Here is a 27,905-nt window from a genome sequence, read left to right on the forward strand (position 1 = left end):
AGCAGTGCAAGGACCCAAACCTGAATAATTCTACGATTCCATTATTCATTCTCTTTAAGCTACCAGGTTTTCACACTCTGCCTCCAGCAGAGACCAGCATGCTGGGAAGAGGCAGCAAGAATTCCTGGCTTTAGGAGAGCAGGAGCCTTGGGGCAATGCCACTCACTCCTGGGCTTTCCAGGAGGACAGCCTCATTCCAGGGCAGAGGTAACAGGGAATGGTCCTGGCCCCAAGGCTGCCAGAGCTCCAGGAGGGTTTGGACAGCACTCCCAGGGATGCTCAGGGTGGGATTGTTGGGGTGCAGGCCCAGGGGTTTGTGATGATCCCTGTGGGTCCCTTCCAGCTCAGGATATTCTGTGGCTCTATGATTTTCTCCCACAAATCTTTATCTGCAGTTTCAGGACACAGGAAAGGCTCCATGGGCAGAGCACCATCAGCTCCTGGTACCAAGGATCTGCCACCTGTCCTCCCACTCCTGGCTGATTTTGGCTCACAATTGCACCGTGCCAGGTGGCCAAACCCCAGCAGGGACTTCTGCAAGATGGGCCCATCTCTGCTCACCTTGGTCTGCACGACCTGGGGGGGGAATTCACTCATGGCATTCATCAGCCATCCTTCCAAGCTCTTGGCAAAGTTCCGGATGGCCTGGGTCAGCGTGCCTGCAAGGAAGGCTGCAAAGTCAGAAGGGCTCTGTGCCATTTCTGGCTACCATTTTCTACCTTAGGACTACTGGGAAAGCCCAGCCCGTGGTCTGGTTAGCTGAGATGTCAACTCAGCATCAAGGAAATCAGCTGGGTTGATGCACCCAAATTATTCTTTGATGTTATTACTCAAACTCTTCTTGTTATTCTTTATCTTCTTCTTTTCCATTTTTATTTTTCTTTTTTTTTATTCTTACTGTTATTCTTATCCTTACTTTTATTCTTGTCTTTACTCTTATTCTCACCCTTACTCTTATTTTTATCTTATTCTTACTTATTCTTACTCTTATTCTTATCCTTACTCTTATTCTTACTTTTATTCTTATCTTACTCTTATCCTTATGACAATTGGACTTAATGATCTTAGAAGTCTTTTTCAACCTAAACATTTTATGTTTTTTTAATTACTCTTATTTTCTTTTGACTTTTTCTTATTTATAGCCCTTCTGAGCATTTTTCAAGCATTGAAATTTGCTCTTCAGAGACATCCTCGTGCCCCAGCTTGTGCCAGCCCTCAGAGGGACATTTGGGAATCTAAATCAGAGAGAAAACTCTCAACACCCTTTTATTAATCTCCCAAAAAGTTGACCCCTAATTTCCAGGAGTGCACTCAGGGACAGGATGTTCCTGTGCAAACAAAGACCTCCAAGGAGCCACATCCCAAAGAGCTCCATACCCAAACTCCTGGCCAAGGTCAGGAGATGTGAAATGCAACACACCAAATGTAAAAGGCAGGGGAATTCCCAGATTAATTAATTAAATACCCTCCAGAGCAAAGCTGCAGGAGGAACACTGCTGCTGCCATGACGTTTTAGCCAAGACAAACACCTCCAAGTGGGTTTGTACACTGGAAATCTTTGTGGCAAGTGGTGGCCAGAGTGAGCTCAGACTCAGGGGGGCTGTGGGTACTCACTGGGCACTGGCCTGAGCACGTCAGGGATGAGGATCTCCACCAGGGCCTGGTACAGGATGTGGTCACAGCTCCTCATCCACTTGAGGATGGGCTCGTACTTGCACAGGGTGATCAGTTTGTCCTTTGGGAGGGTCCCTTCGGGTTCCTCTTCACTGCAGGAGGAGGAGGAAGGAGACAGAGTCAGCAGCAGGTTTGCATTCAGTGCTTTCCCCCTCCCTCTGCATTTCTAACTCCAATTTTCAGCAGAAAAAAACATGTTTGGGTGCCTTGCAAAAGGAAATGTTTGACTTCTAGTACAGGTCTTGTCTCTGCCAGCACCTCCCTGTCCTTGGGGCCAGAACTTGAAACAATTTTCCCTCAAATCCACACTCCTGGTGCTCGGCTTGCCTTCCCCTCTTCCCTTTTTAACCTCACAGCCTCTCACAGCCCCTGTTCCCGTGGGAGCTGAGCTCCAGCAAAGCCATCTCAGCCAGCAAAGGCTCAGCTGGCTCCTCCTTACAGCCCCAGCTGCTCCCAAACCTTCCCAGCCCTCTCCTCCCTCCTCTGCCCTCCTGAGCCACAGCACTGGGGACAAAACTTTGCAGCCACTCTAGGGGCAGATGAGCTGATATTGAGTTCTCAAGGTGTTTAACCCCTCCAAATGCTGAATATTTTCAGAAGGAAGGAGACTGACTGGATGAGAATAGAACATATTGTCTGTAACTGGCTGAGGTCAATCCAACTTCCCTTATTTTCACTTTGTAGATGTATAAAGGCACAAGATATTTGTTACACAGCAAACAGAAAGAGCTGAAAGCTGAATTCAGTGTCAGGGCATGACAGCAGAGCTGCTCACCCACACATTATGCTGGGAATTGGGAATTTGGAAGGGTCTTTCCCCATGGAAAGGGTCTTTTTCCCCATCAAAATCATTAAAGCCAAGCCTTGGACATGCTCTAAAGGGAACTTTGAGCCTCAGCCTGTGAACTCCACGGGCATAACTCCTGGAAAATCCCCCATGGAGAAACAGGTCAGGAAATCTGCTGTGAAGTGCATCCATGTTCTGCATCTTCTCATGCTTTCAGTGTGCCACCTCCCTAATATTTGGGGTTTGTATTTATATTTACATATTGAGAAGGGGAGGGAGTGTGTTATTTACCTCTCTGGGTTAGTGGCAGAGCTGTGAGAGCCCTGCACAAAAGCTGCCTCCAGTTTCCCCTTTGTACCTAGAAACAGCTCCTGGGGTGTTGCAATCTGCCTGGGAGCTGTTCCCTCAAAAAAATGAGATTTTAAACCAAGTAAACACAGCTGCAGTGACTCCTTGCAGGAAAATATCCCCTGGGCAACATCTACAGGGCCATATTCTACTGATTCTTGAGGGATTTTTCCTTATTAGTCAATGTTTTACCACTTTTCTTCTGAATAGAAAATCTTCATCTTTACTGCCTCAGTAAGAGAGGACAGATTTGTGATAGAAATTTTAAGAAGAAACCTTCACTTTTTCAATTTTCTCTGTTTTCACTTATTTCCATTCCCCTGGCAGCAGCTCCCAATGCATAAAGGATGAGGAAGAGGCACAGCAACGAGCCAGGCAGGAGTGAAAAGATTAAAGCAGCTTTGTTTGCAATGATCTGCCTCAAAACATGAGGCACTGACAGGTCTGGGCAGCCAGGCAAGGCAGAGAGCCAGTCCCTAAAACCTCAGAAAGCCCCTAAAATCTGAGCAGGAATCATCACTGGGGAAAGCAGGAGGTGCAAGGGACACGGAGGTCCAGCCTCAGGATGAGAGAAATCAGCCCCAAGTCACCCCAGGGGAGGTTTAGATTGGATATGAGGGAAAATTTCTTCACTGAAAAAGTGGTCAGGCACTGGAACAGGCTGTGGTGGAGTCACCATCCCTGGAAGTGTCCAAAAAGGTGTGCATGTGGCACCTGGGACGTGGCTGAGTGGTGACCAGGGCAGTGCTGGGTTGATGGATGGACTCAGAGAATTCCCAGAATCACAGAATGACCAGATTGAAAGAGACCTTAAAGACCTCATGACTGATGATCCTGGAGGCTTTTCCAGCCTCAGTGACCACACAATTCTCTAATCAGAGCAGACCCTTCCCCAGAGCTCTGAACTTTGCATTACAATATTAAACACTTCCAATGCTTTTTGTCACAGCTCTGCAGGGCAGAAAATACTCCCAAATTCTCCAAAGCACTCATTTATGCTGATTTTCTGCTGGTTTATTTTCAGATGCCAGCAGGTGTTTTGTAATAGCAACTACACAATCCTATAGCTTTCTTTTCTTGTTTTTTGCTCTGTCTAGAAAATGCAATGACTGAACATCTCAGATAGGATTTTCTCCCCACAATAAGTTTCACTTGAAGGGCACAGATCTGTACCTGTGAGATCATCCACCTAAAATCTTGGCACTGAAGAAAGATAGGTTCAAAAAGACTAAAAAACCTGCATCTTAAGAAGAGATCATCTGCAAGAAGTGGAGCAGGGAAGCAGGGGAGTACCTGGAGGGCAGAGCAGTGGGGCCATCACTGGGGGCTGCCTTGGGGCTCCAGAAGGATTGCCACAGCTTCTCAATGTAGTGGAACTGGAGGTGCATCACCACATCCAAAGTGGCCTGGCAGCAAAGAACACCACGGGGTGAGCACTCAGCTGGAGGGCTGCCACCCACAGGAAATCATTTACACGAAAAACAACAGAATTGGCACTGTTGTAGTGACCAACTTAACACAAAACAAGTCACACAGTGGAAAAAAATCAATATTTGAGTTGTAATTCCTGGCAAATGAAGCACTCCCAGCTTTTCCTAAGAGCTGGTCACTTGAGTGACATCAATTAATAAATCAATTACAAATAACCCCCAAAGAACACTGCCCACAATCACCTCACAGTGTCTCCTGTAGAGAACCTGCAGAGTTTTCACATCGTTCAAGGTGAAACCTTCTTGTAAGAGCACATTACCAAGATCAGGGGCTGGGAACTCAGGAAACACGTGGGTTACATCTGGGAACAGAAATTGGGAGAGATGGTGAGGGTTAGGGAAGCTCAGAGTACAGGTGAGCACACGGTGCTGCTGTCACTGGAGGCTCTTTCATGTTCCAGCTGGGATGAGAGAGGAAAAATGAGATCATTTACTCCTTTCCCTGATTTTTTATACTGAGAAAAAACAAACAACCACAGCCCAGTGGGTTCAGTGGGGAAAGGAAAATGGTTCCTTTCTGTTTGTAATAAAAGAAATAAGAAAACATGATCTTCATCTACCATCCATTAGAATTTCCCTGAAGCCTGGAAATGTCTCTCTGGTATTTTAGGAGTACAGTGGGAATAGAATTGGGCAGCAGAGGTGCCAGGAATTGGGATTTGTGATGGAGACAGAGCCAGGACCAGCAAATCCAGAGGCTCTGCTCCACAAGGAGAAGGTCACTATGGATCATCTGCACCCACATCCCCACTGCAGCCTTTGCAAGGAAGGGAATTGCTTCCCCCCCTGCCCAGGACCTCCAGACTTCCATGGAATTTCAATAAACCAGATGGATTAAAAAAATACTTTGAGGGACAAAACAGACCCATGGGCTTGAGGGAAAAACCCTCCTGGGGAGACAGGATTCAGCAGATAAACTTAGCAAGTGTGACACTACAAAAACCTATAGAACACATCCTAGATATATAAAATATAGATATCTGAAAACCAAAACATTTATATATATATACACACACAGATATATACATTTATTAAATATATATCACATATATAATAATATATAAAATTATCTATAATAATATATATGATATATACTATTACAAATAGAATTTATATATAACATAAAAATTAAGATCATATATATATAATAAAAATCCACAGGGTTTGGGTTGTTGGTTTTTTTTGGTGGGTGGTTTTTTTTGTTTTGTTTTGTTTTTTGTTTTTTTTTTTTTTTTTAGATTTTTAAAGAGTTTTTAGGGAAGCCCAAGAGTCAGGACTTGCTGGATAAAACCTTCCCCTTAAAGCCCAAATCCCTGATGTGGAACAACTGAGTGTCCTCACCTATGAACTGCTGGTGGTGCTGGCACTGGGCAGCCACTGACTGCTCGGGTGTGGTGTGGGGGGTGCTGTTGGATGCACTCTCTGCCATCCCATCCATCTTCTGGGCTGCTCTGTACCTAAAGTCCATCAGAATTAGGATGGATTAGGATCCACACAGACAGGAGAAAACAGCTCTGTGTTATTCAGAACACACATCTGGGAGCTCATGGAGTGGTTGGTACATTCAAGGCAAACATGGTGAGGGCTGATCATTTACATTGTGGAATCAGATGGGGGGAAATGAGAAGCTCCTTTTGAAAAGCTTCCCCAAGACAGAATTAAAGGGGTAAGAAGTTTGGTGACACCAAAAATCAAAACAGAGAAGCAGAGCTGCAGTGGGTTCCAGGACAGACTGGCTCAAGCATTGACTTTTGCATTTACTTTGTTTGGGAGCTGAAGAAATAAATTCTGCTCCTTCTGCACTTCAGCAACAACCAGAAGTGCCCATGCTTGCAGGAGGCAATTCCAAATCCCTTTCCACACTGGTTTTAATCTTTAAAGTCACTCAGACACAAGACTAAGCCTGGCACTATTTAACTTGCACCTTTGCACAGAAAAGCACCCCAAACCCCCAAATCCACCCAAACACAGCACAAGCCCCCAGGTCCTTCACAGTGCTTTGGCACCAACATCTCCATAACTGAGATCCTAAACCATTTTGGCTACAGGGAAGCTGTGAAAGGTGGCACACAGGGTGGAACATGCCACTGGCAAGGGGAATAGGCAGATAAATCCCATTCCATGGAATTCCAGAAGAGTTTGGGTTGGAAAAGTCCTTCAAAGGCCATCTGCTCCAACCTCTGTAGTGAGCAGGGACATCTTCCACCAAAACAGTGCTCCAAGTCTCATCCAACTTGGTCTTGAATATTTCCAGGGATGGGGCAATACCTGGGATGAGTTTTGGACCCTTCCACACCTTGGCTCTGGTTCTTCAGCAACCTTATCTGACCCAGAGATGGGGCAACTGAGAGGTGTTTTAACAACTTTTATTCCATTTTCAGTCTCATGTGAAGGGTGAGACAATACAGATGTTATAATTCACCCCATCACAATCAGAAATTAACTATTTCTTAATTACAATACACTATATGTGTTTCTTGGCCTATCAGTCTTTGCCACACCATGCTGCAGATGCCTTAAAGGCAATCATCTAAAATTACCCTTGTGGGTCCTACTACAATGCATCTTTCATAGTTCTATTTATCCAAAGTATCTTATTGGATAAGACAATCTTATTTACAAAACCATCCTTTAAAACTTGTTTCCAGTTCCATTTCTCTCTCAGCAATGTCTGTCCCATTCCATGACATTTCTAAGTCAGCATTTCTTATCTCAGGCTTTGCACACAGATGCACAGTGTGAGCCTTCTGTCAGACTCTGAGAATTCCCTACAAATCCATTTCCCACATTCTTCTTGAACAGAAAAAAACTTCTTTGATGGTTTTGTTTATCCATTATTGTGTACAGTGAAGTATCCAAGGTATTACCTCTAACATTGTCACCATAACAGGTGGCAGTACCTTGTATGCTTCAATGTATATAACAATCTATATAAATTTATTTTGTAAAGTTTTTTCAGCTAAGATGTAAAACTCTATCTTTTAAACAAGCTGTTTAACTACACTGTATAGTCTGTTTTAATTTGATCTGTCAAATCTCAGTTTTTTCACCTGGTTTGAACTTCCCAAGTGGAGCCAAATCCCAGGGACGTGCTGAGTGTTTTGGGCAGAGCCTGGGGGCACCTACCTTTGCTTCTGGTGGATGGGCTGCTGCCTCATGGCCATGTACTGCGTGTCCTCCTGCAGGCGGTTCAGCGGCGACTCCGGCTTCAGGCGGATCCCGTAGTAGTGATATTTGGAATTTCCCCTGGAAATATCAGCTTAGTCACTGAAAGGGCACTGTGGCCCTGGCTGCTTGGACAACACACCCCATTTTGGGCAGCACACGGCTGCCAAGCACTGTTTGAGTGGCTGAAGGGATGGACTTGGTGCCTCAGGTTTGAGCTTTTCTATTTTTCAGATTCTGTGCTGCTTCAGTGTGTGGGTCTGGGTTCATATCAGGGATGGTGAGCTCTGTGCACAGAGCAGGGAGACAAAACAATTCCTGCTCTAGCTGGGGACCAAGGACAAAGGATCCAAATCTCAGGCCCAAAAGCACAAACAACATGGGCTGAAAGAAGGATGGGACTGCATGGGCTGGAGCTGGAATTGGACAATGAACTCCAATATGCAAATGGAGCAGAACTGATCAAAGTGAGAGACCCCATGAGCAGTTATCCATTTTGTGACCATTTTGGTTCATCTTGGGTGCAGCCCTGGCTGGGCTCTTGTGCTGCCCAAGGTGGATCTATTGAGGCCTTTTAATAAATCCCTGCTTTATTCTTTAGCTCTGTCCAGCCTCTGTTTTAGGTCAGCCTGCACAAGGCATCAAACATAATGAAATGCCATAATCCCTAGGAAATTTAAACCCACATGTGCCAAGTGCAGTGGCACCCACACCTAAACCTGGCCAGGTTTGCTCCAAGCAGCCCATGGTGACTGGGGAAGGAGGAGGGAAGTGCTACAATAAAAAATGTTATAAACAGAGTGACTGGAAGACCACAGGGGACATTTTGCTATTTGATGAGGGTTTAGGGATTTGTTTTTTCCATACAAACACGTGTCCATCTTTATCTAGACTTGGATAAAACTGACTGAATGGCCCTCTATGAAAAGAAAAATGTCTTTCTGTTGCCAGCACTTCTACAGCAACAGCACCAGGCTTTGATGTGGTTTTGTCCTTGGAGCTGCTCATTCTTGTAGGTTTTGTAAAAAATGAAAGCTTTCTCCAAGCACAGGGAGCTGGAATTCTTTCTCCTTTGCTGCTGTGGTGCTCCTGAGGAGGGTGTGATCCCACCACATTAGAGAGAAATGTGTCAGCTGAAGCTTTTCCACCAAACTGGAATTTTGTGGTCCCAGAGGGAGCTTGGACAGTTCTGCAGCCATGGACATGTGGTGACAGCGTGTCCAACTTGGCTTCAGCCCATTTGTCACCTTAAACTGGTGAATGGAGTGCTCAGAAGGAGAAGAGACCAAGCCAGGTAAGCACCAGCAGCATCTCCAGAGCACAGAGTAGGGAGGCTTAAAATTCCTTTGCTGTGTCACTAAAACTGGGACTGGAGGCACCTTAAATCCAAGGATGCTTCCCAATGGAAAATTACAGAAATGTAAGAGTGGAGTATTTATCAAATTGGGTTTTTTTGGGGGGGGAGTTTGCTCTTTTCAAGGCCCCAGTTGAATTGTTGGGTCTTTGTCACTGCACCAAAGGATTTCACACACAGCCCATGTTCAGCCCTGTCCTAAGTGATTTAAATGCATGCAAATTAAATAACAGCTGCCTTTATAACCTAAAATTACAATAAGTAAGAAAATAATGGGGGTCAGCTCTTTCCACAGCAATTGAGGTTCACTGTCCCCTTCCTAGCCTGCACATTTCCAATTTTTTTCTCACTTGTTTATTCTTTAGTCCTTGATGGGATTAAAGAATTTCTCTCCTCCAAAGAAATTACTCCAGAGCTCTTGCATTTGACCCAATCTAGAGAAATCCAGTGCTGCCCTGCTCTTCCTACAACTGCTACCTCCACATTCCAGCTGTGGAATGCCCTGGGCACATCTGGTTTTGTTCTCATTTAAAAGCCCAGGTACTTAAGCTTGAATTTTATTTGAAGATATTCAACAATCAGAGCAATGACTGTTTTACAGGCAATATATTACCCACTTTTAGATATCATAAGCTGGGATAAAGTTCACACTCAGCTGTGCAGAATTGATCATCCCTCGAAGGACATGTCTGGAATTATAGTTTATTTTCTCATGTAACAGTTTTCTTCTAACATCTTACAGATCTTTGACAGTTTAGAAGAAAAAAAACTCTTTGAGATTCAGCCTGATGCTTTGGGCATTTCAGAAATAAGCAATTTAGTACGTTTAGTAAGTTTAGTAAGTTTTGTCTGCTGTGGGCACAGAGTCTGTCATGGGGGATCTTGTCATGGGGGCACAGCGAGGAATGGCTTCAGTGCCCAGAATTTTGGGCTCTGCAGTAGAAATTGGGAGGATGAGTCACCTCATCTTTGTCAGACAATGCAGAATTCCAGAATATCCTGATTAGAAGAGACCACAGTGATCAGTGGGGCCCTGCACAGACACCCCAATGATCCCACTCCGGCAGCGCTGTCCAAACGCTCCTGGAGCTCTGGCAGCCTTGGGACCATTCCCTGGAGAGCCTGGACAGTGCCCAGCACCCTCAGGGGGGAAGAACCTTTCCCTGAGCTCCATCCCAACCCCTGACACATCTCCCTGGGGTAATGGCATCCTCACGAGACGAGAACCACTTTAGATTCACACAAAACCCATTTTCCCGCCGGATCGAGGTCGGGTGCTCCCGTAGATCCCAGCAGAGAAACACCTGAACCTCTTAAAGATCCTCAGCAGCTTCTGAGATGCTGCAGGAGGGTTGCTTTTTGTTCCTTGAACTGCAGATTGCCACCAACCTGGTGCCCAGGCGCCGAGTCCTCAGCCCCATGAAGACGGAGCGGATGAGCTTCCCGAAGGAGGCGGCGTTGACGGGGTCCAGCTTGTGCTCCTGGCAGTGCCTCAGGTAATGGTTGTACAGGGAGCTCCGGGGCAGGCTCACACCTTCTGCTGTCTCGTAGTTATCCAGCAGCCACTGCAGCTTCAGGCAGGGAAAAATAAACAACATGCAAGTCTAAAGAGGGGTGGGATGGCAGGTGGGGTCGGCGTTTAAACGTCCGGGTGGAGAAGTTCAAGAGGAATGAATAATTAATTTGTATGGGTTAATTCAGGTAATTTGTAGTTTATATAACTTTATGGTGGTTTATAGGATGGTAAAAGCCAGTTTATAGGATGGAAAAACTCAGATTTTTCATTTAAACACAATCCTGCTGCCACCTCAGTGTCCATCTCGGGTTCGGATGAATTCCTGCAGAGCTAAAATAAAGCTGTAAAAATTCACATTTTTTCAAGGAAAAGAGATCTTGAGATACTGCCTAGAGAAATAAATTTTAGGGGAAGCAAATTGATGCAAAGTCTTTATTAATTGGAAGATTGGCATGTCTGCAACTGCTCCCTTAACAATAAAATTAATGGTTGCCAAAGCAACCTTCAAAATCTGAGGAAATCCATCTACTTTGCAAAATTTACTGTCTGAACTTCTGACATGGCTGTTGATTAAAATTTGCAATTAATATAAATTATTTATAGTGAGATAGTCTGAAAGGGCAGGTCCAGCACATGGTGTCAGCACAGAAATTCAAATGGAAAACCCCCACTCTCCTTTAACTGACTAAATGACTTCAGCATCAATAAAATGAGTGTTGTAGTAATTGAATTTGGGAAGGAACTGGATGTGCACAAGGACTAATACCAACAGGGTGGGTAAGAGCCCTTTCACTGTCATGGGGGATGTCTGGGATGAACATTTTGCAGGTTCCCCTCTCCCTCCAGATCTCCACCCCTGCACCAGAACCAGCTGCATTCCCACCAGAACAGGGCAAAACAGATTTGGGTTGTGGAAGCCAAACAGCATCTCCACACAACTGAGAGTCCAAGCAGCGATGGGAACTGAGCATGGATTTAGCCTAGAAATCAGTGGGATTTGCCAAAGCCCATGGATCTGCACCCAAACCCTCTCCACTGCCACCATCCCTCTCCCTTCTCCCATTTTCTCTTGGTGACACTCCAAGGTCCCAGCTCACCACGAGGCTGAGTTTTACATCAATAAATTCAACCTGAGCTGTGTGATGACATCTCTGGCACCTCTCTCCACTGAGCTGTTCTCGAGTCCCACCCTGCTCTCACACAGAGCCCTGCAGCCCCCCCAGAGTGTGCTCTGGGGGTCTCCTTCTCACACCCCCATTAAACTGCTGCTGCACCAAGTCAGCTGCATCCCAAACTGTAATTAAAACTATTCCATTCAGCCTGGAGAGGAGAAGGCTCCAGGCAGAGCTCAGAGCCCCTGGCAGGGCCTGAAGGGGCTCCAGGAGAGCTGCAGAGGGACTGGGGACAAGGCCTGCAGGGACAGGAGCCAGGGAATGGCTGCCAGTGGAAAAAGGGAGATTTTTGTGGGAGATTGGGCAGGAATTGTTTCCTGGGAGGGTGGGCAGGCCCTGGCTTGGGGTGCCCAGAGCAGCTGTGGCTGCCCCTGGATCCCTGGCAGTGCCCAAGGCCAGGCTGGGCAGGGCTGGGAGCAGCCTGGGACAGTGGGAGGTGTCCCTGCCATGTCCCTGCCCACTGGAAGGGCTTTGGGGTCCCTTCCAACCCAACCATCCCATAATTTGTCAGCTGGAGCTGATTCAAATCCAACCACAAATTCCCGTGGCTGCCCCCATCAGCTCTGGTGGCCTTTGGGGCTGGAAGGAACTAAAACCTCCTGGCCACTTGTCTCTCTGTCCTGCTTTTCAGGAGCCTCTCCTCCTCCCAGCTCCACTCCACCCAGGGCTCTCTCTGAGGTGATCCCTTCTCCAAACCCCAGGAGAAGTTTGTTAATTCCAAGAGATGCTTTGTTAATGATCCATAATGACCCTTCCTGCTCCCACCTGCAGCACAGACACCCCTGGGAGCCCCAAAAATCTTTCTGTGGCCCTGGGCCTCCCCCAGCCATTCAGTTCCCTCTAACAAAAGGGGACCCCAGTGATTTTGCCATAAATCACCAGCAGGAATTCAGTTTTTTAAGTTTTCTACATCTATGTTAATTTTGGCCCATCCCCTATGTTTAAGAGATTATTGCTTAAGATCCTTTCAAATTTTTTAAACCAGGTATTTTATTTATCCTATGGAAGATACTGGATATGCATTAGCTATTTATCCCCTAAATCTTAATCCTTAAGCCTTAAAAAAATATAAAAGTTGTGTATTGCTATGGAAAATCCAGATACAGATAAACCCTCTCATTTAAATTTGATCCTGGGCATTTTTATTCTAATCTCTGATATTTCTAGAAAATTCCCTTCATCTCCCAGCTTCCTTTTCCTGCAAATGTCTTTTTATATTCCCTCAAACATTGCAGAGTTTCACAATATGAACTCCCACTATTGAATTAGAAATTTATTATGAAGAACACAAAAGAGCTTGAAACAGAGATCTGTCAGAATAGAAATAATTTTCCAAAAGTGATTTTTGTTCTTCCTGCACAACTAATAACACACTGGGCACTTAAAATGAGAAAATTAAAAGCTCTTTCCATCTGAATCTCTTCTTCTGTTTGCTTTCTGAATTTTGCTCAGTCGTGACAATCAGATATTCCCCAGTTTATTTCTGTTTATGCCACGATCAGGTTCAATAAAATCACTCTACAGCCATATGCTGCTGTGGTTGTTATTGGCACTACAGGGGAACATTTAATTTTCATTTCTACCTTAACTTTATTTCTATCTGACTGAAAAAACCACTGGCAAAAACCTTATCCTGATTCGATCCAAGGGTGGAAAAAGCCACTCATGGAGCTGGCTGAGAAAATAAAAACTTTTTTTTTTGAAGGTGCAGGTTTGGAGATGTTTTTTTGTGGTCACTTCTATGAAATATAAACCAGAAACCATTTGTGGGTCATTTTTAAGGTGTTTTTAGCTGGGACCACAAGCAGCAGGTTCCTAAATTTCCACTCAGTCAAGCTCAGGGTTAGGACAGAGCCATTCACTCACAGGAAAGAATTCCAGTGGGGTTATTTGGTGTTTTTTGGTATTTCATTTTGTAGACAATGATAAAAAATTACATTTTCTCCCTACTCCTACTTGTGCTGTGGATACCCCACAATCACAGGGCCTCAACTCCTCCAATTTCAGGCTCTTGTGCACAAAAATTGGAAAAAATTTATTTTTCTCTGATTTCTTTGCATCATGTACAAGCTCCTAACTGGCAAAGAAATAATCCCAATCCCAAAGGAATGATCCCAGAGCTAATGCCACTGTCAGCTGCAGTCACTCTGACATGGTTCCATCAGAACCATCCTGTGTCACTGGGGCTCAGCAGGAGCTTCACTCCCCACTGCATCTTTCAAGTGCACTTAAATAACCTCCCAAGGAGGTCTGGAAGCCAAATTCAGTTATCAAGCTCCATTTCATGTTGATTTCAGTTAAATTATGTGAAAAATTCCCTCTGGAATGAGACACCTTTAATTGTCCTCTCATTTTTTTTTTAAACCCCAAAGACTCCTGGCAGGAGCCACCTGCTGATGGTACCAAAATAAATCTCATCACCCCAAGAACTTGCACATTTCCAAAAAGCCAAATTTAAAAGAAGGGACAGAAGACAATGAAGAACTCTGCAACCTTAAAACTCAGAGCAATGAAGTCACAACTAAGTGCAATTAAAGGCATCTCCCCCTTTCCTCTTGCTTTTGTCAAGCTGGAATTTGCTTTCAGCCATGACAAATTGCAGTCACCTGCTCCTCCAGCAGGAGCCTGCCAATCCTGTGTGCCAGCCATGGGGAATCTGGGATGGGTAAAGCTCTCCCTGCTGTTGTGGTTCTGTTCTTTGCCATGAAGAGCTGGGAACTGGAACATCCTGCAGAGCAGAATTTGTACCACAGCAGAGCTGGGTTCAGCACTGGGGGTCACTGGGATGTCCCACACCTGCACTGGGAGCCAGCTCTGGCCACCTGCAGTCTCCAGGTGGTGGCTGCTCCATCCCTGGAGCATCCAGGGCTGGGTTGGACAGAGCTCTGAGCATCCCTGGAGCATCCAAGGCTGGGTAGGACAGAGCTCTGAGCATCCAAGACTGGGTTGGACAGAGCTCTGAGCATCCCTGGAGTACCCAAGATTGGTTGGACAGAGCTCTGAGCATCCCTGGAGGATCCATGGCTGGGTAGGACAGAGCTCTGAGCATCCAAGACTGGGTTGGACAGAGCTCTGAGCATCCCTGGAGGATCCAAGGCTGGGTTGGACAGAGCTCTGAGCATTCCTGGAGGATCCAAGGCTGGGCTGGACAGAGCTCTGAGCACCCTGCTCTGGTGGAAGGTGTCCCTGCCCACGGCAGGAGGTTGGAATTAAATGAGAATGATTTTTAAGGTCCTTTCCAACCCAAACCATTCTGGTCCTGCTCCTGCTCACATCAGGGTGCCCTTCCATGGGCTCAGGTCCCTCGCTCCAGCCCAGTGTCCCACTCAGAGGAGCCCTCAAAGAACCTCCCCTTGCAGAGGCTGCAGAGCCTCCCTGGGCAATGGCACTGCAGCTCCTGCAGCTCTGGAACTGCCTGATCTGCTTCCCCAGCGTGCTGTGTCCCCTTCAGGCACTGCTCATCCCCCTTTTTATTCCCACATGTCCCCAGACACAGCAAGGACCTGCAGGGTTCCTCAGCCCAGCACCTGCACCTTGTGCCTGCAGCAGCACCTTCAGAAGGACCAGCTGGGGGTGGCTGTGACACTCATGCTCAGGAAGGAGTTTGTTTGCTCCAGAATTTGTAGGAGCACTTAAACCTTAGGCCAGACTATGAATCACAACCTAGACCAGAAGTTCTGCACTTCTACCCTGCAATACCAGGGTGGGGAAGGTGTGATCAGGGGCTGGATGAGGCCCCCACTCCATCCTGCATTGCTTGTGGTCAGTGAAATCTCTTTTCTACCTTTTGCTCTCTTTCCTCTGCCCTTTTCCTGATTTTTTTCCAAATCTTGTCCTCGAAGAACATGAAAAATCCTGCAGAGCAACAGAATCCTTGTGCAGCACTTGAGGAGTGTGAGCCTGGGGTGGGAGGGATGCTCAGAACAGGAACTGCCTGATCCTGCAGGTTTGTGTTTCCCCAGCTACAACCAGAAACCTTCACTCTCCACCAGCTGAAATAAAGTTTGAGCTCTCCCAGGAGCCCTGGCCTGGAGTTTGAAATCAGAATCAAGAATCAGACTGGTTTAAAGTTCCTTTTGTTGTCTCAGGATATTTATCTAGGGTGAAGAAGCCAAAGATTTTTACTTTTTGCCATAAGAATGACAACAAACTAGCCCCCAAACCCAGAAAAAACCTGTTAGAGAAACACCACTTTGTGCATGGGATTTATGGGTGCAGGACATGCTTGAGCTTCATCCAAACACAGGGAAAAGAAAGTCCAACATGACCTGGATCAACCCAAATCTCACCCAAGCATGTGCTCATCCCTCAGTGGTCCTGCATGGGAGCCACAAACCAGGATGCAAAGGCCCAGCAGAACAGTGGGAATATCACACAAAGCAGGGAAATCGTTGGCAGAGTGAGAGAGAGGCCCAGCACATGGATTTAGCACAGCATTGTGACAGGAATGGGCTTCCTGAGGCACAGAGAGAGGGAAAAAAAGGCATTCAGAGGCTTTTGGTGTGTGCTGGCTGAGGGGGATCTGTCACAATTCACACCAAGTCATGGCTCTGGATTTACAAGTAATTTTCCAGCCACGTTTCAGTTCCAGTGAAAGGAAAAGAACTTCCTCCAATGTGTTTATCTGATTGCCAGCAATTTCCATTGCAAGGCAGATGAAATAAATAAACACATATTTATATTTATTATAAAGAAATAACAGACTCCTGAGCATCTCAGCAGCAAACATTATCACAGGGCACTTTTTGCAGCCTATTTTTCCTTGGGAATGGGCTGGTTTGGGCAGCACAGCTCAATCACAGGCTGCTTTTGAGTGCCTCATGCTGTTGAATACACCAAAGAAATAATTCTCCTACCAAAGCAGGGGAAAAGGTTGTAAATTCTGATTGCAACTTACATGGCTGTTGAGCAAACTGCTTTTGTGTGATGTAATCCCTTCATTTTTTTGTAGGTTTTCAATCGCCATTTCAAGCTAAAGAAAAACGTGCACAGGAGAGAGAAAAAAAAAAGGAAAAAGAAAGGAAATCAGATAGTTAGCAACAGCCAGGATTATTGTTTCTTTATTAATATTTGAATGATTAATGCTTTATATCAACAAGCTGGTGGAAAAGAGGCAAACAGATGTGGATGAGCTGCAGAGGCGTTACTGGGACATGCAAATGGACACACAGCAGGAATCCCCACAGGGGTGACAAAGCAAGGCCAGGGGGGTTATCTTCCACTGAAAGCACTGCCTATTTATTAAAAAAAAAAGTAATTTTTCTCCTCTTTTTCCCTTCCTGCTGAGAGCAAAGCATCACCAGGCAGATCCACTGCAGAGATTGGCTGCAGAGCTGGACCCAGGGCTTCCAAGGAGAGCTGGCAGTAATGACGTGGTCACCTCTTCATATTTAGTCAAAACCCTAAAAAATTAACTAAAACTAGGGTGCCAGGAGAGTGCATGAACTGGAATGGTCAGAGACTGGCTGCAGAGTTAGACCCAGGCTCTCCAAGGAGAGCTGGCAGTAATGACCTGGTTATTGTCACCTCTTCATATTTAGTCAAAAACTCTAAAAAATTAACTAAAACTAGGGTGCCAGGAGAGTGCACAAACAGGAATGGATGAAGGTTCTCTGCTGCTGAGAGCTGCAAAAGGAAGAAGGCAGGAGCCAGCTTTCAGCTGGATGAATTCTCTCCCAGAAGCCAGGATGGAACATTTGGTGCTACCTGTGCTGGCTTCTATTGATCTCAGAGCAGCCAAGGTGAGGCTTTCTGGCTCCTGAGGAGCCCCTCAGCCCCTGGCTGGCTCCTGCTCCCCTTCAGCCCAGCTGTGGCTGCTGCCTGGTGCCTCAAGCCTCTCCTCAACCCTTCTTGTCTTCTCCATTCTGCTGCTGGGGCAGAACCTGGGCTCCTTTAGCAGATGGCTGCTGGTCCCAAACCTGCAGTGCTCCTCTACAAGCTTTTTGCAAGAAAAATAATCCCCAAACCTCCCCAAACCCCACATTAGAGCCTGGCAGGAGCAGAACCTGTTGTCTCCAGCAGATGTTCCCAAACCCCGTTTGAGGTGTCCCAAACCCCGTTAGCTGTGCCCTGGCAGGACAAGCACACAGACCCTGCAGCCAGAGCTCTGCTCTGTCCTCATTTAACACCTTGTGGGCACACCCCCAAAGCATCTGCAGATGATCTGTGCATGGCCTGCTGCCCACACTGACAGCCTGCACTGACCCACCCCACAGTGGAGATTAGGGCTGGGATCAACCCAGCCCTTCACAGGGCCAGGCTGTGCCACAGCAGGGTGGCAGAGCAGAACAGATCACACCCAGCTTCTGAAGTGACATCCAGCAACCACAGGCACGGTGCCACAGCCAGGTGTGAAGGTGGCATCACCTCCAGCACACTCCCTTGATCCCACCCCAAAGTGGAACCACTTCTCAAGGGGTTCTCCCCCAATTCAGGCTCAGATTAGTGAGGTCTCACTACCTCATTCACACCTCCCCCAATTCAGGCTGAAATTAGTGAGGTTCCATTGCCTCACCCCATTCAGGCCCAGATTAGTGGGGTTCCACTGCCTCACACATCCCTCAATTCAAACTCAGATTAGTGGGGTTCCACTGCCTCACACCTCCCCCAGTTCAGGCTCAGATTAGTGGGGTTCCACTGCCTCACACCTCCCCCAGTTCAGGCTCAGATTAGTGGGGTCTCACTGCCTCACACCTCCCTCAATTCAGGCTCAGATTAGTGGGGTTTCCCTGCCTCACACCTCACCCCATTCAGGCCCAGATTAGTGGGGTCTCACTGCCTCACACTTCCCCCAATTCAGGCTGAAATTAGTGGGGTTCCACTGCCTCACACCTCACCCCAATACAGGCTCACACTAGTGGGGTTCCACTGTCTCACATCGCCCTCAATTCAAGCTCAGATTAGTGGGGTTTCCCTGCCTCACACCTCACCCCATTCAGGCCCAGATTAGTGGGGTTCCATTGCCTCACACCTCACGCAATTCAGGCTCAGATTAGTGGGGTCTCACTGCCTCACACCTCACCCAATTCAGGCCCAGATTAGTGGAGTCTCACTGCCTCACACCTCACCCCGTTCAGGCTCACATTAGTGGGGTTTCCCTGCCTCACACCGTGCTGGACCATGAGGAACCACAGCCTGAGTGCTGACACAGCCCTCAGGAAATGAGTCAGAGGCAGAGGGAGACCCAATTTCCTTCCTGTGCTCAGGGCCTGTTTGAGCAGCAGCTCTGAGGCCAGCACAGAAACGCTGCCTGGCCTTTTGCTGTTGGCAGGTGTCCCATCCTAAAGGACACCTTCATCTGCAATAAAAACTGTCACGGGGGAAAGACCAAAAGCTCTTAAGCAGCTCTGCAGGAAGGTGAAGAGCTCTGAGGATCCACTTGTGGGAGGTCTCCAGGATTTCCCCTCTTGGTCCTGACTAATTGAGGTGATTAATGGTGCTGTGTTGGCACAGATATTGAATGTTCCCTGTGCTGTTTCAGCCCATCTGGTGGAGCAGAACATTGGTGTTCCAGCACAGAGGGAAGGTTTCCTAAGAGGTTTCTTGAAGTATCTGAAGATTTTTCTTTAGTGCACACACAGACTTTACCAAACATCTCTCACCTCCCTAAGCACCACTGCTAATCCTGAAATATTCCCTTGTTTCCATTCTCCTCTGGAGGTGCCCTCCTTGCCCTCAACACCTCCAATCCCTCTCCTTCCCCACCAGTGACCACTCTGATGTCCATCCCCCAGGCCCTTTGGCTTCCCTGGCTCCATCTGCACGAGCTCTGCTCTCCTTTCCTCCCACAGAGCTCCCAGTCCTGCCCCACCACGTTTTGCCAGAGCCCCTCTGATCTCTTTCACACCAGCCTTTCCCAGCCTCTCTTTAGGCTGGACATTAAAAAAGAAAATAAAGTTCCTGCCCATGGATTTGATTCAGTCCTTTCCCTTCTGGTGGGTGCTCAGAGCAGCTGTGGCTGCCCCTGGATCCCTGGCAGTGCCCAAGGCCAGGCTGGACAGGGCTGGGAGCACCTGGGACAGTGGGAGGTGTCCCTGCCATGGCAGGGCTGGCACTGGATGGGCTCTAAGGTCCCAAACCAAATGACTCCAGGATTAATTTCAAGCAGTCCAGGCTCTGCTCCACTCCCCTCTGACCCTGGGCTGAGCTGGAAGGACTGACAGCGACACACAGACACAGCCCTGGACTGCCTGCCAGGCTCTTTCTCCCCTTTTCCAGTCCTTCCTCAGGTATTTTGTGTTAAAATACCTTCAGAAAGCTCATTTGTACATGGAACAGAGTGGATTTATCTCAGATGTATTTCCATAAAGGTCACTTTCTAATGTTTGTGGGGTTTTCTTTGTTTTTCGGTTGTTGTTTTTTTTTGGTTTTTTTTTTTTTTTTCTGAACGGCCTTATCTCCTGTAATAACCACCAACTAAATCCATTCATGAGATATTTCTACTGACATATTTTCCACTTGGGCTTTTATATTGTGCTCATCACCATGGAAATTACGAAAACCCCTAACAACAACAACAACAAATCCCCCAAAAATCCAAGAGTAAAATTGTGCAGTTTTGTAAGATGCAGTCTCACAGAGGTGATGCTTCCAAATAAAAAAATTGAGCAAAAACCAAATGGTCCAGTGCTAATTTTTAACTATGAACAGTTAAAATGCACACACACAATTCTCACCCAAGAAAAGAATCTCAGCATCTGTCATTTTCTCTTCCACCCAAACCAAGGACTTTTCCCCTATGCCTACCCAAGGCAGAGCACAGTTACTACACGATCAAAGCAACCTTTCAAGGCACAAAGATTCAAAAAACATAAAGTCTATATTCAAAAACTCAGTGGGAAAATAAAGCACAGCTTAACAGGCCAGATTTACATGAGTTCTCAGTAGCAACAGCTCCTGTTTTCCTCCCTAGTGATGCTGCTCACATTTTAAATTCTGGCTACATACCCTGAATTACACCTACATTAGTATTTATATTTATATATGAATGCATAAACACACAGAAGTCTGCAGAGGGAGGTGAGCAGTGTCCCAGGAAATGAGCTGCAAGCACTCCTGGCAGCTGCCAAGGGCTGGGAGATTCCCAAATCAAAGCCCTTACTGCAAAAATGCTGTTTTGGGTGAAGAGCTGCAAGCCCTCAGTCCCACACAGCTGTGCTCCCAGCACCTGCCACCTCAGCTGGCAGCTGGAGGGACACCACTGAAAGAAATCAGAACTTTAAACCATTTCTGTTTGATCAGTATCACCCCTAAAAGACATTTTCTTAACATATGGCAAGGACAGAATACACAATGGTGTAGGAGATATACACACAAAGGCTTTTTGATCACTGTGCACTCAGCATGATCAGCTTGAACATAATTTATGTACTAATTATCCAATGGGTTAAGGAGGAATTTTCTCAGGTCTTTTCACAATTGAAAATATATTTCAATATTTTGGGAAATAAGATGTTTGACTTATAAGAAAATGTAAATAGAGACAAATTTACAGTAGAAAATGTAAACAGGGACAAATCTTTAAAAACCAAAATATTTTGTTTGGGAGGGAAAAAAACCCAAACCAAATCTAATGCTTTATTAATATTTGAATGATTAATGCTTTCTCTTCTCCAATGCTGCATCATTTCAGCGATCTGAGAGGAAGAGGCCAAACTGAAAAACAAGTGTAGTACACCAGTGTCTATTCTCCCCCTTGCACTCATGACAGGTTACAGACATAAACAGTGATAATGCCAGGTCAGTTTAATTTTCTGAAGGCTTTTCAGTTCCCTTTGGAACCATTCCTGGCCCCCGAGCTGTGGTGCCTGCAGGGCTACATACCGTTGCTGGAGAGGAGCGTGAGGTGTGTGACAGAGAATGTCTAGAGTTCTCCAGCCCCCCATGAATGAGATAGGCTCCCGAGCCGGAGAGGATCTGACTTCCCCCAATGTCCATGGTGATGCCCACCATGTTGTGAGAGGGAATGGCTGTAGGAGAGGATGTCGCTGTAGTCACCTGAGCTCCTCCTCCTCCTCCTCCTCCCTGCGCTTCGAAATAGGGCGCGGCGCTGGCGGGGGCGTAAATCTGCGCCTCGCTGCTGTATGAGTAGGCAGCTCGTCTGTGCAGGGGACAAAAGAGAGGAGCTGGCAGAGGGGATCCCGTGCTGGACAGCTTCAGAAAGCTGGATTAGTGTCAGAAAAATCCTGGTGTTACAGGTTAACCCGTGTTCGCCACCAAGAAGGTAATTCTTGTTCGCAACCCCAGAGGCATGGGAAGGTGGGAACAAGAAACACACCACACCTCCAGCATTCCTCAGTTGTCTCTTAATCCAACAGAGACTAAAGAGCAAAACCAAACTAACCTCTGTAATCCCATTTTGTCGATTTCCAAATAAAATTTTTCCTGTAAGATTATAGCCCTGCTGCATGTGGCAACCCCAAAGGCATGGGAAGGTGGGAACAAGAAACACACCACACCTCAAGCATTCCTCAGTTGTCTCTTAATCCAACAGAGACTAAAGAGCAAGACTGAATTGGCCTCTTCAATCCCATTTTCTCCATTTCCCAATAAAATTTTTCCTGTAAGATTATACGTCTTCTGCGGGTGGCAACCCCATAGGCATGGTAAGGTGGGAACAAGAAACATACCACACCCCTATCAACCCTCAATTGTTTCTTAATCCAACAGGGACTAAAGAGCAAGACTGAATTGGTCTCCGTAATCCCATTTTGTCCATTTCCAAATAAAATTTTCCTTGTAAGATTATAGCCCTGCTGCAGTTGCCAAACCCAGAGGCATGGTAAGGTGGGAATGAGAAACATACCACACCTCTACCAACCCTCAGCTGTCTCTTAATCCAACAGAGACTAAAGAGCAAGACCAAACTGGCCTCTGTAATCCCATTTTGGACATTTCCAAATAAAACTTCTCCTGTTCCCACTGTAAGATTATAGCCCTGCTGCAGGTGACAACCCCAGAGGCATGGTAAGGTGGGAACAAGAAAGCCATACAACACCTCCATCATCCCTCACCATGTCTTCCATGGTGGGGCTGGGGTGGAAGGAGCCTGAAGGAGGGAAGGGCTGGGAGGTGATGGGGGGACAGCTCAGAGAGGTTCTTACATGGTTCCGTTGGTATAAACAGCTTCTCCTCCTTCCACATACTGCACCTGGGCTGGATAAACGTGCTGCACAGACTGCACCTGCAACAGGCAGCAAGAGGTCAGGGATTGCTCAGGAACTGCTGCTTAAACTGCACAACTCCAACCTTACCTTTAAAAAATATAATAATAAAAAAAAAAAAGTAAAACACCCTTCCTGCCCTCCCTCCTCTCCATGCTTAGGAATGCCAAAGAAAGGAGGCTTTTATTTTCAAAGGTCAAGTTAAAATAGATAAATAAGTGGTTGCTCCATGAGAAGTGGAAACAATGGAGCTGGGTTTCCTCTGGACACGTGTCTGGGGCTGACTAATAGGGGTGAGCTCATGCTGCAGCCTTTCCTTCAGAGGGGAGCCTGACAGTGTCCAGCTGCACCCAGCCCCTTTTTTGTTGCTCTGGGAGAGAAGGAGTTGCCCTCTGTCAATTTTTTTACCCCCTGGAAATGGAGAAACCAAACAAAACATCACTAAAGGAAAAAAATTAAGAAGGTCAGACTTGCTGCTCACATGGAGCAGCACCACATATCCCTGGTTTCTTAGGAAACAAGCCCTGGAAAAGGCAAAGTTCAAATAAATAAAAACACTTGCACAGCTCTCTGGCACCAAACCTTTCTACAGAGCCACGTGCAGGCAGTAAATTTGTTTAATTAAAAAAAACCCAAACATTTTGCATCTAAAAAACATCTTTACCAAAGGATTTAATTTTAATTTAACTTTGATTTAATAAATGCTTTTAAGTTGAAAGCATCCATCAAATCTTCAAATACATGAAAGACAACTGCTACAGCAAAGGTTCTTCCTAAACTTCAAATATCTTGAGAATTTCTTTTGTCACTGGTCTAAGAAAGGAGGAGAGAGCTGCAGAAAGAGATGCCAGCTCTGTGACTGCCCACAGCTCTTTAATTAAAACTTTTGTAGATCTGGCACAGTTTCAGAAGTGGGACGGGGACCTGTTGGTGCAGGGGTGTCTGTCCCCAGTGTTCATTACCTGCTGTGGAACCTGCTGGACTCTGGGAACAGAGATTTGCTGCATCTGTGCCCCTTTGGGAGCAGAGCCCGCGGCTTGGACCAAAACCCTCTGCAAGGAAAAGACACAGGGAGAGACAATTTCAGTCCACAACACAGGTGAGCCAGGTGTTCTCTTCCAAAATTTCATGGCCAGCTTGCCTCTGACACCAGCAGCAGCAGTGGCATCCTGTAGTTAGTGTCTCTGTGGTCCCCATTTTGTCCATTTCCAAATAAAAATTTTCCTGTTCCCACTGTAAGATTATAGCCCCGCTGCAGGTGGCAGCCCCAGAGGCATGGAAAGGTGGGAACAAGAAAGCCATACCACACTTCTGTCATTCCTCAGCTGTCTCTTAATCCAACAGAGACTAAAGAGCAAAACCAAGTTGGCCTCTTAATCTTAATCTTAATCTTAACAGCCTCTTCAGGCTGGGTGCACCCCTGCACTCAGCCCCCTGAATTTGGGAAATTTCTGACAGGAATCATCTTCAAACCTCCATGAAAGGAAGCAGCAGTTCATTGATAAGCTCAGCCACAGCTGAACAAGAATCACTCCTCACACATCCACATTTGGCTGCCAAGCTCCTTCCCTCAGAGCTGCTAAACCCAACCACACTCTGCCTCCTGCAACAAGAAATCCCACCCAGCTCCTGCCAGCACCGAAGCTCAGGGGGTTCTGCAGTGCCACCAAGGGCACAGGGACATTTCATGGCTCTGTCACTTCCATCACCCCTGTCTCACACTCCATCTTCTGAGGTTTTTCCACTTTCTGAGGTTGTCAGCACATCTCAGAGTGCTCAGCACCGTCAGATCCAGCAAAACAAACGTGGGGATGTGGTGGATGGAGAGAAAGGATTCAGTGGGAGCAGAGCCAAGCATCTCCATGGCCTCTTAAACCTTCTCCAAGGAGACACATCCTTTAAAAACACCCAGGAGATTGGGCCTGTGCTGCTTTCCCCAGGAAAAACTCTGGGAGAGAGGATTATGTCTCTCTCTGTTCAGAGAATGCAAATACCACATGGGCCAACAGAACAAAGAGCCAGAAAACAATCCCAGAAGGAACCTTGAGAATTACTGGCTACCTGGGTATTTATGATGGATAACCATCATAAATAACTTCCATGGATAACTACCATGGATATTTATCATTTTTAGCCCTCCCAACACATCTGTGTAACAAGCAGAAATCCAGTTCTAGCAGAATCACAGGTTTATGACAATTGCCCAGATCTCCAGGCAGCTGCTCCATCTGCAGTCCCCAGGCTGCATTCCCTGGAGATCCTGCACTGAGATCCTACACTTATTTCAGCCATCACCTGGCCCATTTTCCCCCCAGAAGGGGCTGTCACCAGTGCAGGGTGGGGACATCACAAACCCTTTATGAAATCAAACCTTGGCAGTGCCACCTACATCAAAGACTCTTTTCTTTCTCCTACTTTTTTCCCATTTTCTGGCATTGCTTTTGCCAAATGCCACATCCCTGGCCCAGCTCACTGCCTGCCCTATGCTCTGCTATCACCTTCCAGCCAAGACAAGGAATCACCCCCAACCTGGAAGGTGAGGCCATCCTGCTCAAAGCTAAAGGGGCACCAGTGCTCAACGAGCCCCAGGGCTGCAGCCTCACACCATTCCTGCTGGCAGCAGCTCATTCCCAGGGTTTTCTTTGTCCTGCTGGGGAGAAGGAAGGCTCTGGATGCTCCTCCTCTTCAGCAGTCTTCACCATCCCCTGGATTTTCCTTAATCCATGCAGTTCCATTCAGTGCTCCAGCACAGGCAGAACCTGGATGGGTGATTTCATAATCCAAAGGTTTTCCAACCTTTGCTCACAGCCAAATCCACACTGTGATCCTGGGGACACCTGGCACTGCTGTCCCCACCCCTGCCACACCAGCAGGGAGTGCTCTCCATGGATGGGAAGCTGGGAAGTGACAGCAGCACTCTGGATCACCCCATGGGAATGTCCATGGCTCCTGGAGAATCCAATATTCCTTCAATTCCCAATCTTTAATTGCTCCTTTTCATCAGCATCCAATGGCAGCTGCTGCTGCTCACTTGGGAGTTGGAGAAGGATGAAGCTGAGTTACACCCACCCATCCTCTTATCCCTCCAGCTTCCTGAGACAGAAATTTCTTTTGCAAGTTCCCCAAAAGGCAGAAAAAGGAACAAAAAGGAACCAGTTTCACTTAACCCTTCCCATTTTGCACTGGGTGGTTCCTGTTCATCACTCGTCTCCTGTTGGGCCTCCCAAATGCAGCTTATTCATGGGCATTAATCACAAATCCGCCTCTGCAAATTCAAATGTTGGGATCTGCCTACCCAAGGAAGAGACCATGGAATGGTTTGTGTTGGAAGGGACCTCAAAGCCCATCCCATCCCACCCCTGCCATGGCAGGGACACCTGCCACTGTCCCAGGCTGCTCCCAGCCCTGCCCAGCCTGGCCTTGGGCACTGCCAGGGATCCAGGGGCAGCCACAGCTGCTCTGGGCACCCCAAGCCAGGGCCTGCCCACCCTGCCAGGGAACAATTCCTGCCCAATCTCCCATCCAGCCCTGCCCTCTGGCACTGGCAGCCATTCCCTGGCTCCTGTCCCTGCAGGCCTTGTCCCCAGTCCCTCTGCAGCTCTCCTGGAGCCCCTTCAGGCCCTGCCAGGGGCTCTGAGCTCTGCCTGGAGCCTTCTCTTGTCCAGGGGAGCAGCCCCAGCTCTGCCAGCCTGGCTCAGAGCAGAGGGGCTCCAGCCCTGGCAGCATCTCCGTGGCCTCCCCTGGACCTGCCCAAACCTGTCCATGCCCTTCTGGTGCTGGGGACCCAAACCTGTCCCCAGCAGGGCAGGGGAGGGCAGAGCAGAGGGGGACAGTCCCTCCCTGAGCTGTGCCCACTCCTCTGTGGGGGCATCAGCTCTGCCCTCAGCTCTCAGGTGCCCCTCAGCATGTCCCACCTTGCCCTGCCCTCAGTGACACCCCAAACAGTGACAACAGGAACTTCACCCAAACAAACACCCAGCTGGCACAAAGTGACTCCCTTGGGCACCTAAACTAAACCCCAAACCCCACCTTTTAAATCTTTGCAGCGTTCAAACCCACAGGACAACACCTTTAGCAACAGGTTGTCCCCACTACCTCAAGGAGCTGATTCAAAACCCTTTCCCCACTATCAAAACCTGGGATTAAAATCAGATGGCACAAAGTGACTCCCTTGGGCACCTAAATTAAAATCAGATGGCACAAAGTGACTCCCTTGAGGACCTAAATTAAACCCCAAACCCCACCTTTTAAAGCTTTGCAGCGCTCAAACCCACAGGACAACACCTTTAACAACAGGTTGCCCCACTACCTCAAGGAACTGATTCAAAACCTTCTCCCCACTATCAAAACCTGGGATTAAAATACATCTGCCAGGGAAAGCAGGGCTTTTCTCCATGGCAACAGCATCCCCAGCTGTGCACACCTTACCTGCTGCGAGGCTGGCACTGGCTGCACCACTGGTGCCTGCGCTGAGGCCGACGGGTGAAGAGCCACAGAAGCTGCTGAGTCTGATCCACCCTCTGGACTCTGCATGCTCACTGCTGGGGACAGCACAGGGACATCAGAGGGGACAGCACAGCACAGCCACGCACCCCCAACCCATTTAAAGCAGGGGTAAAATCCCAGGGGAATATCCAGAGGGAAGGGAGGCAGCTCCCGTCCTACACACAGGGCTGGTTTTAGTCCCTGGAGCTAATTTTAATGCAGAATTATGTTAAGGAAAAAGAAAGTTGCACAATTGTTTCACAGAGAGGAGAGGGAAGGAACAGAAAATGCACTTCTATATTTAACTGAAAAGTGGTGTTGGAAAATTATTGTGTCACAGTGAGCATCACACATGATTGGGAAGAGTAGGGGCATATTTTTAAAATAATGCTTTCTCCCCCTCTGCCTTATCACGTTTAACTACTGCCAAAAAAGCTTTTAATCAAACCTACATTTCACTGGGAAAGTGGGGTGGCCAGCTTGAGTTTATAACCAGAAAAAATCAAGGATGAAGAGCACAAGAACAGCAATTCACCATCATTTCAAACCCCTGAAGCAGCATCTCCACCCTCCCCAGAGCAGCATCTCCACCCTCCCCAGAGCAGCATCTCCACCCTCCCACCCCTGCCCTTGCCCCAAAACCCCACAAGGTCCCCAGACAGGCACAGCATCCCCCTGCAGAGCTGATGGTGCCCTCAGCATCCTCAAATCCTGAGTGCCAGCTCTCCCTCCTGGCACTGTCCCAGCCCTGG

At 47.3% G+C, this 27,905-nt stretch overlaps 1 protein-coding gene across 11 annotated transcripts in view; it reads right to left on the reverse strand.

Annotated features, from left to right (window-relative positions):
- RFX2 (regulatory factor X2) overlaps positions 1-27,905 on the reverse strand; it is a 76,226-nt gene that overhangs the window by 7,459 nt on the left and 40,862 nt on the right. Inside the window, exons 2-13 of one of the 11 annotated variants that reach the window (XM_064396246.1) lie at positions 27,097-27,206; positions 23,631-23,720; positions 22,609-22,688; positions 21,329-21,605; positions 16,404-16,478; positions 10,208-10,389; positions 7,426-7,545; positions 5,641-5,756; positions 4,483-4,601; positions 4,103-4,215; positions 1,615-1,766; positions 562-659 (exon numbers count right to left, since the gene is read on the reverse strand). In XM_064396246.1, coding sequence (XP_064252316.1) covers positions 562-659; positions 1,615-1,766; positions 4,103-4,215; positions 4,483-4,601; positions 5,641-5,756; positions 7,426-7,545; positions 10,208-10,389; positions 16,404-16,478; positions 21,329-21,605; positions 22,609-22,688; positions 23,631-23,720; positions 27,097-27,201 — 1,527 coding nt within the window. In that variant the 5' untranslated portion in view covers positions 27,202-27,206. Of the gene's footprint in view, positions 1-561; positions 660-1,614; positions 1,767-4,102; positions 4,216-4,482; positions 4,602-5,640; positions 5,757-7,425; positions 7,546-10,207; positions 10,390-16,403; positions 16,479-21,328; positions 21,606-22,608; positions 22,689-23,630; positions 23,721-26,697; positions 26,719-27,096; positions 27,210-27,905 lie in introns of those variants that run through there. The other 10 variants (XM_064396255.1, XM_064396254.1, XM_064396250.1 and 7 more) reach the window with 10 other exon arrangements.

The sequence above is a fragment of the Passer domesticus genome, chromosome 21 (assembly GCF_036417665.1).
Source record: "Passer domesticus isolate bPasDom1 chromosome 21, bPasDom1.hap1, whole genome shotgun sequence".
NCBI classification, from domain to species: Eukaryota; Metazoa; Chordata; class Aves; order Passeriformes; family Passeridae; genus Passer; species Passer domesticus.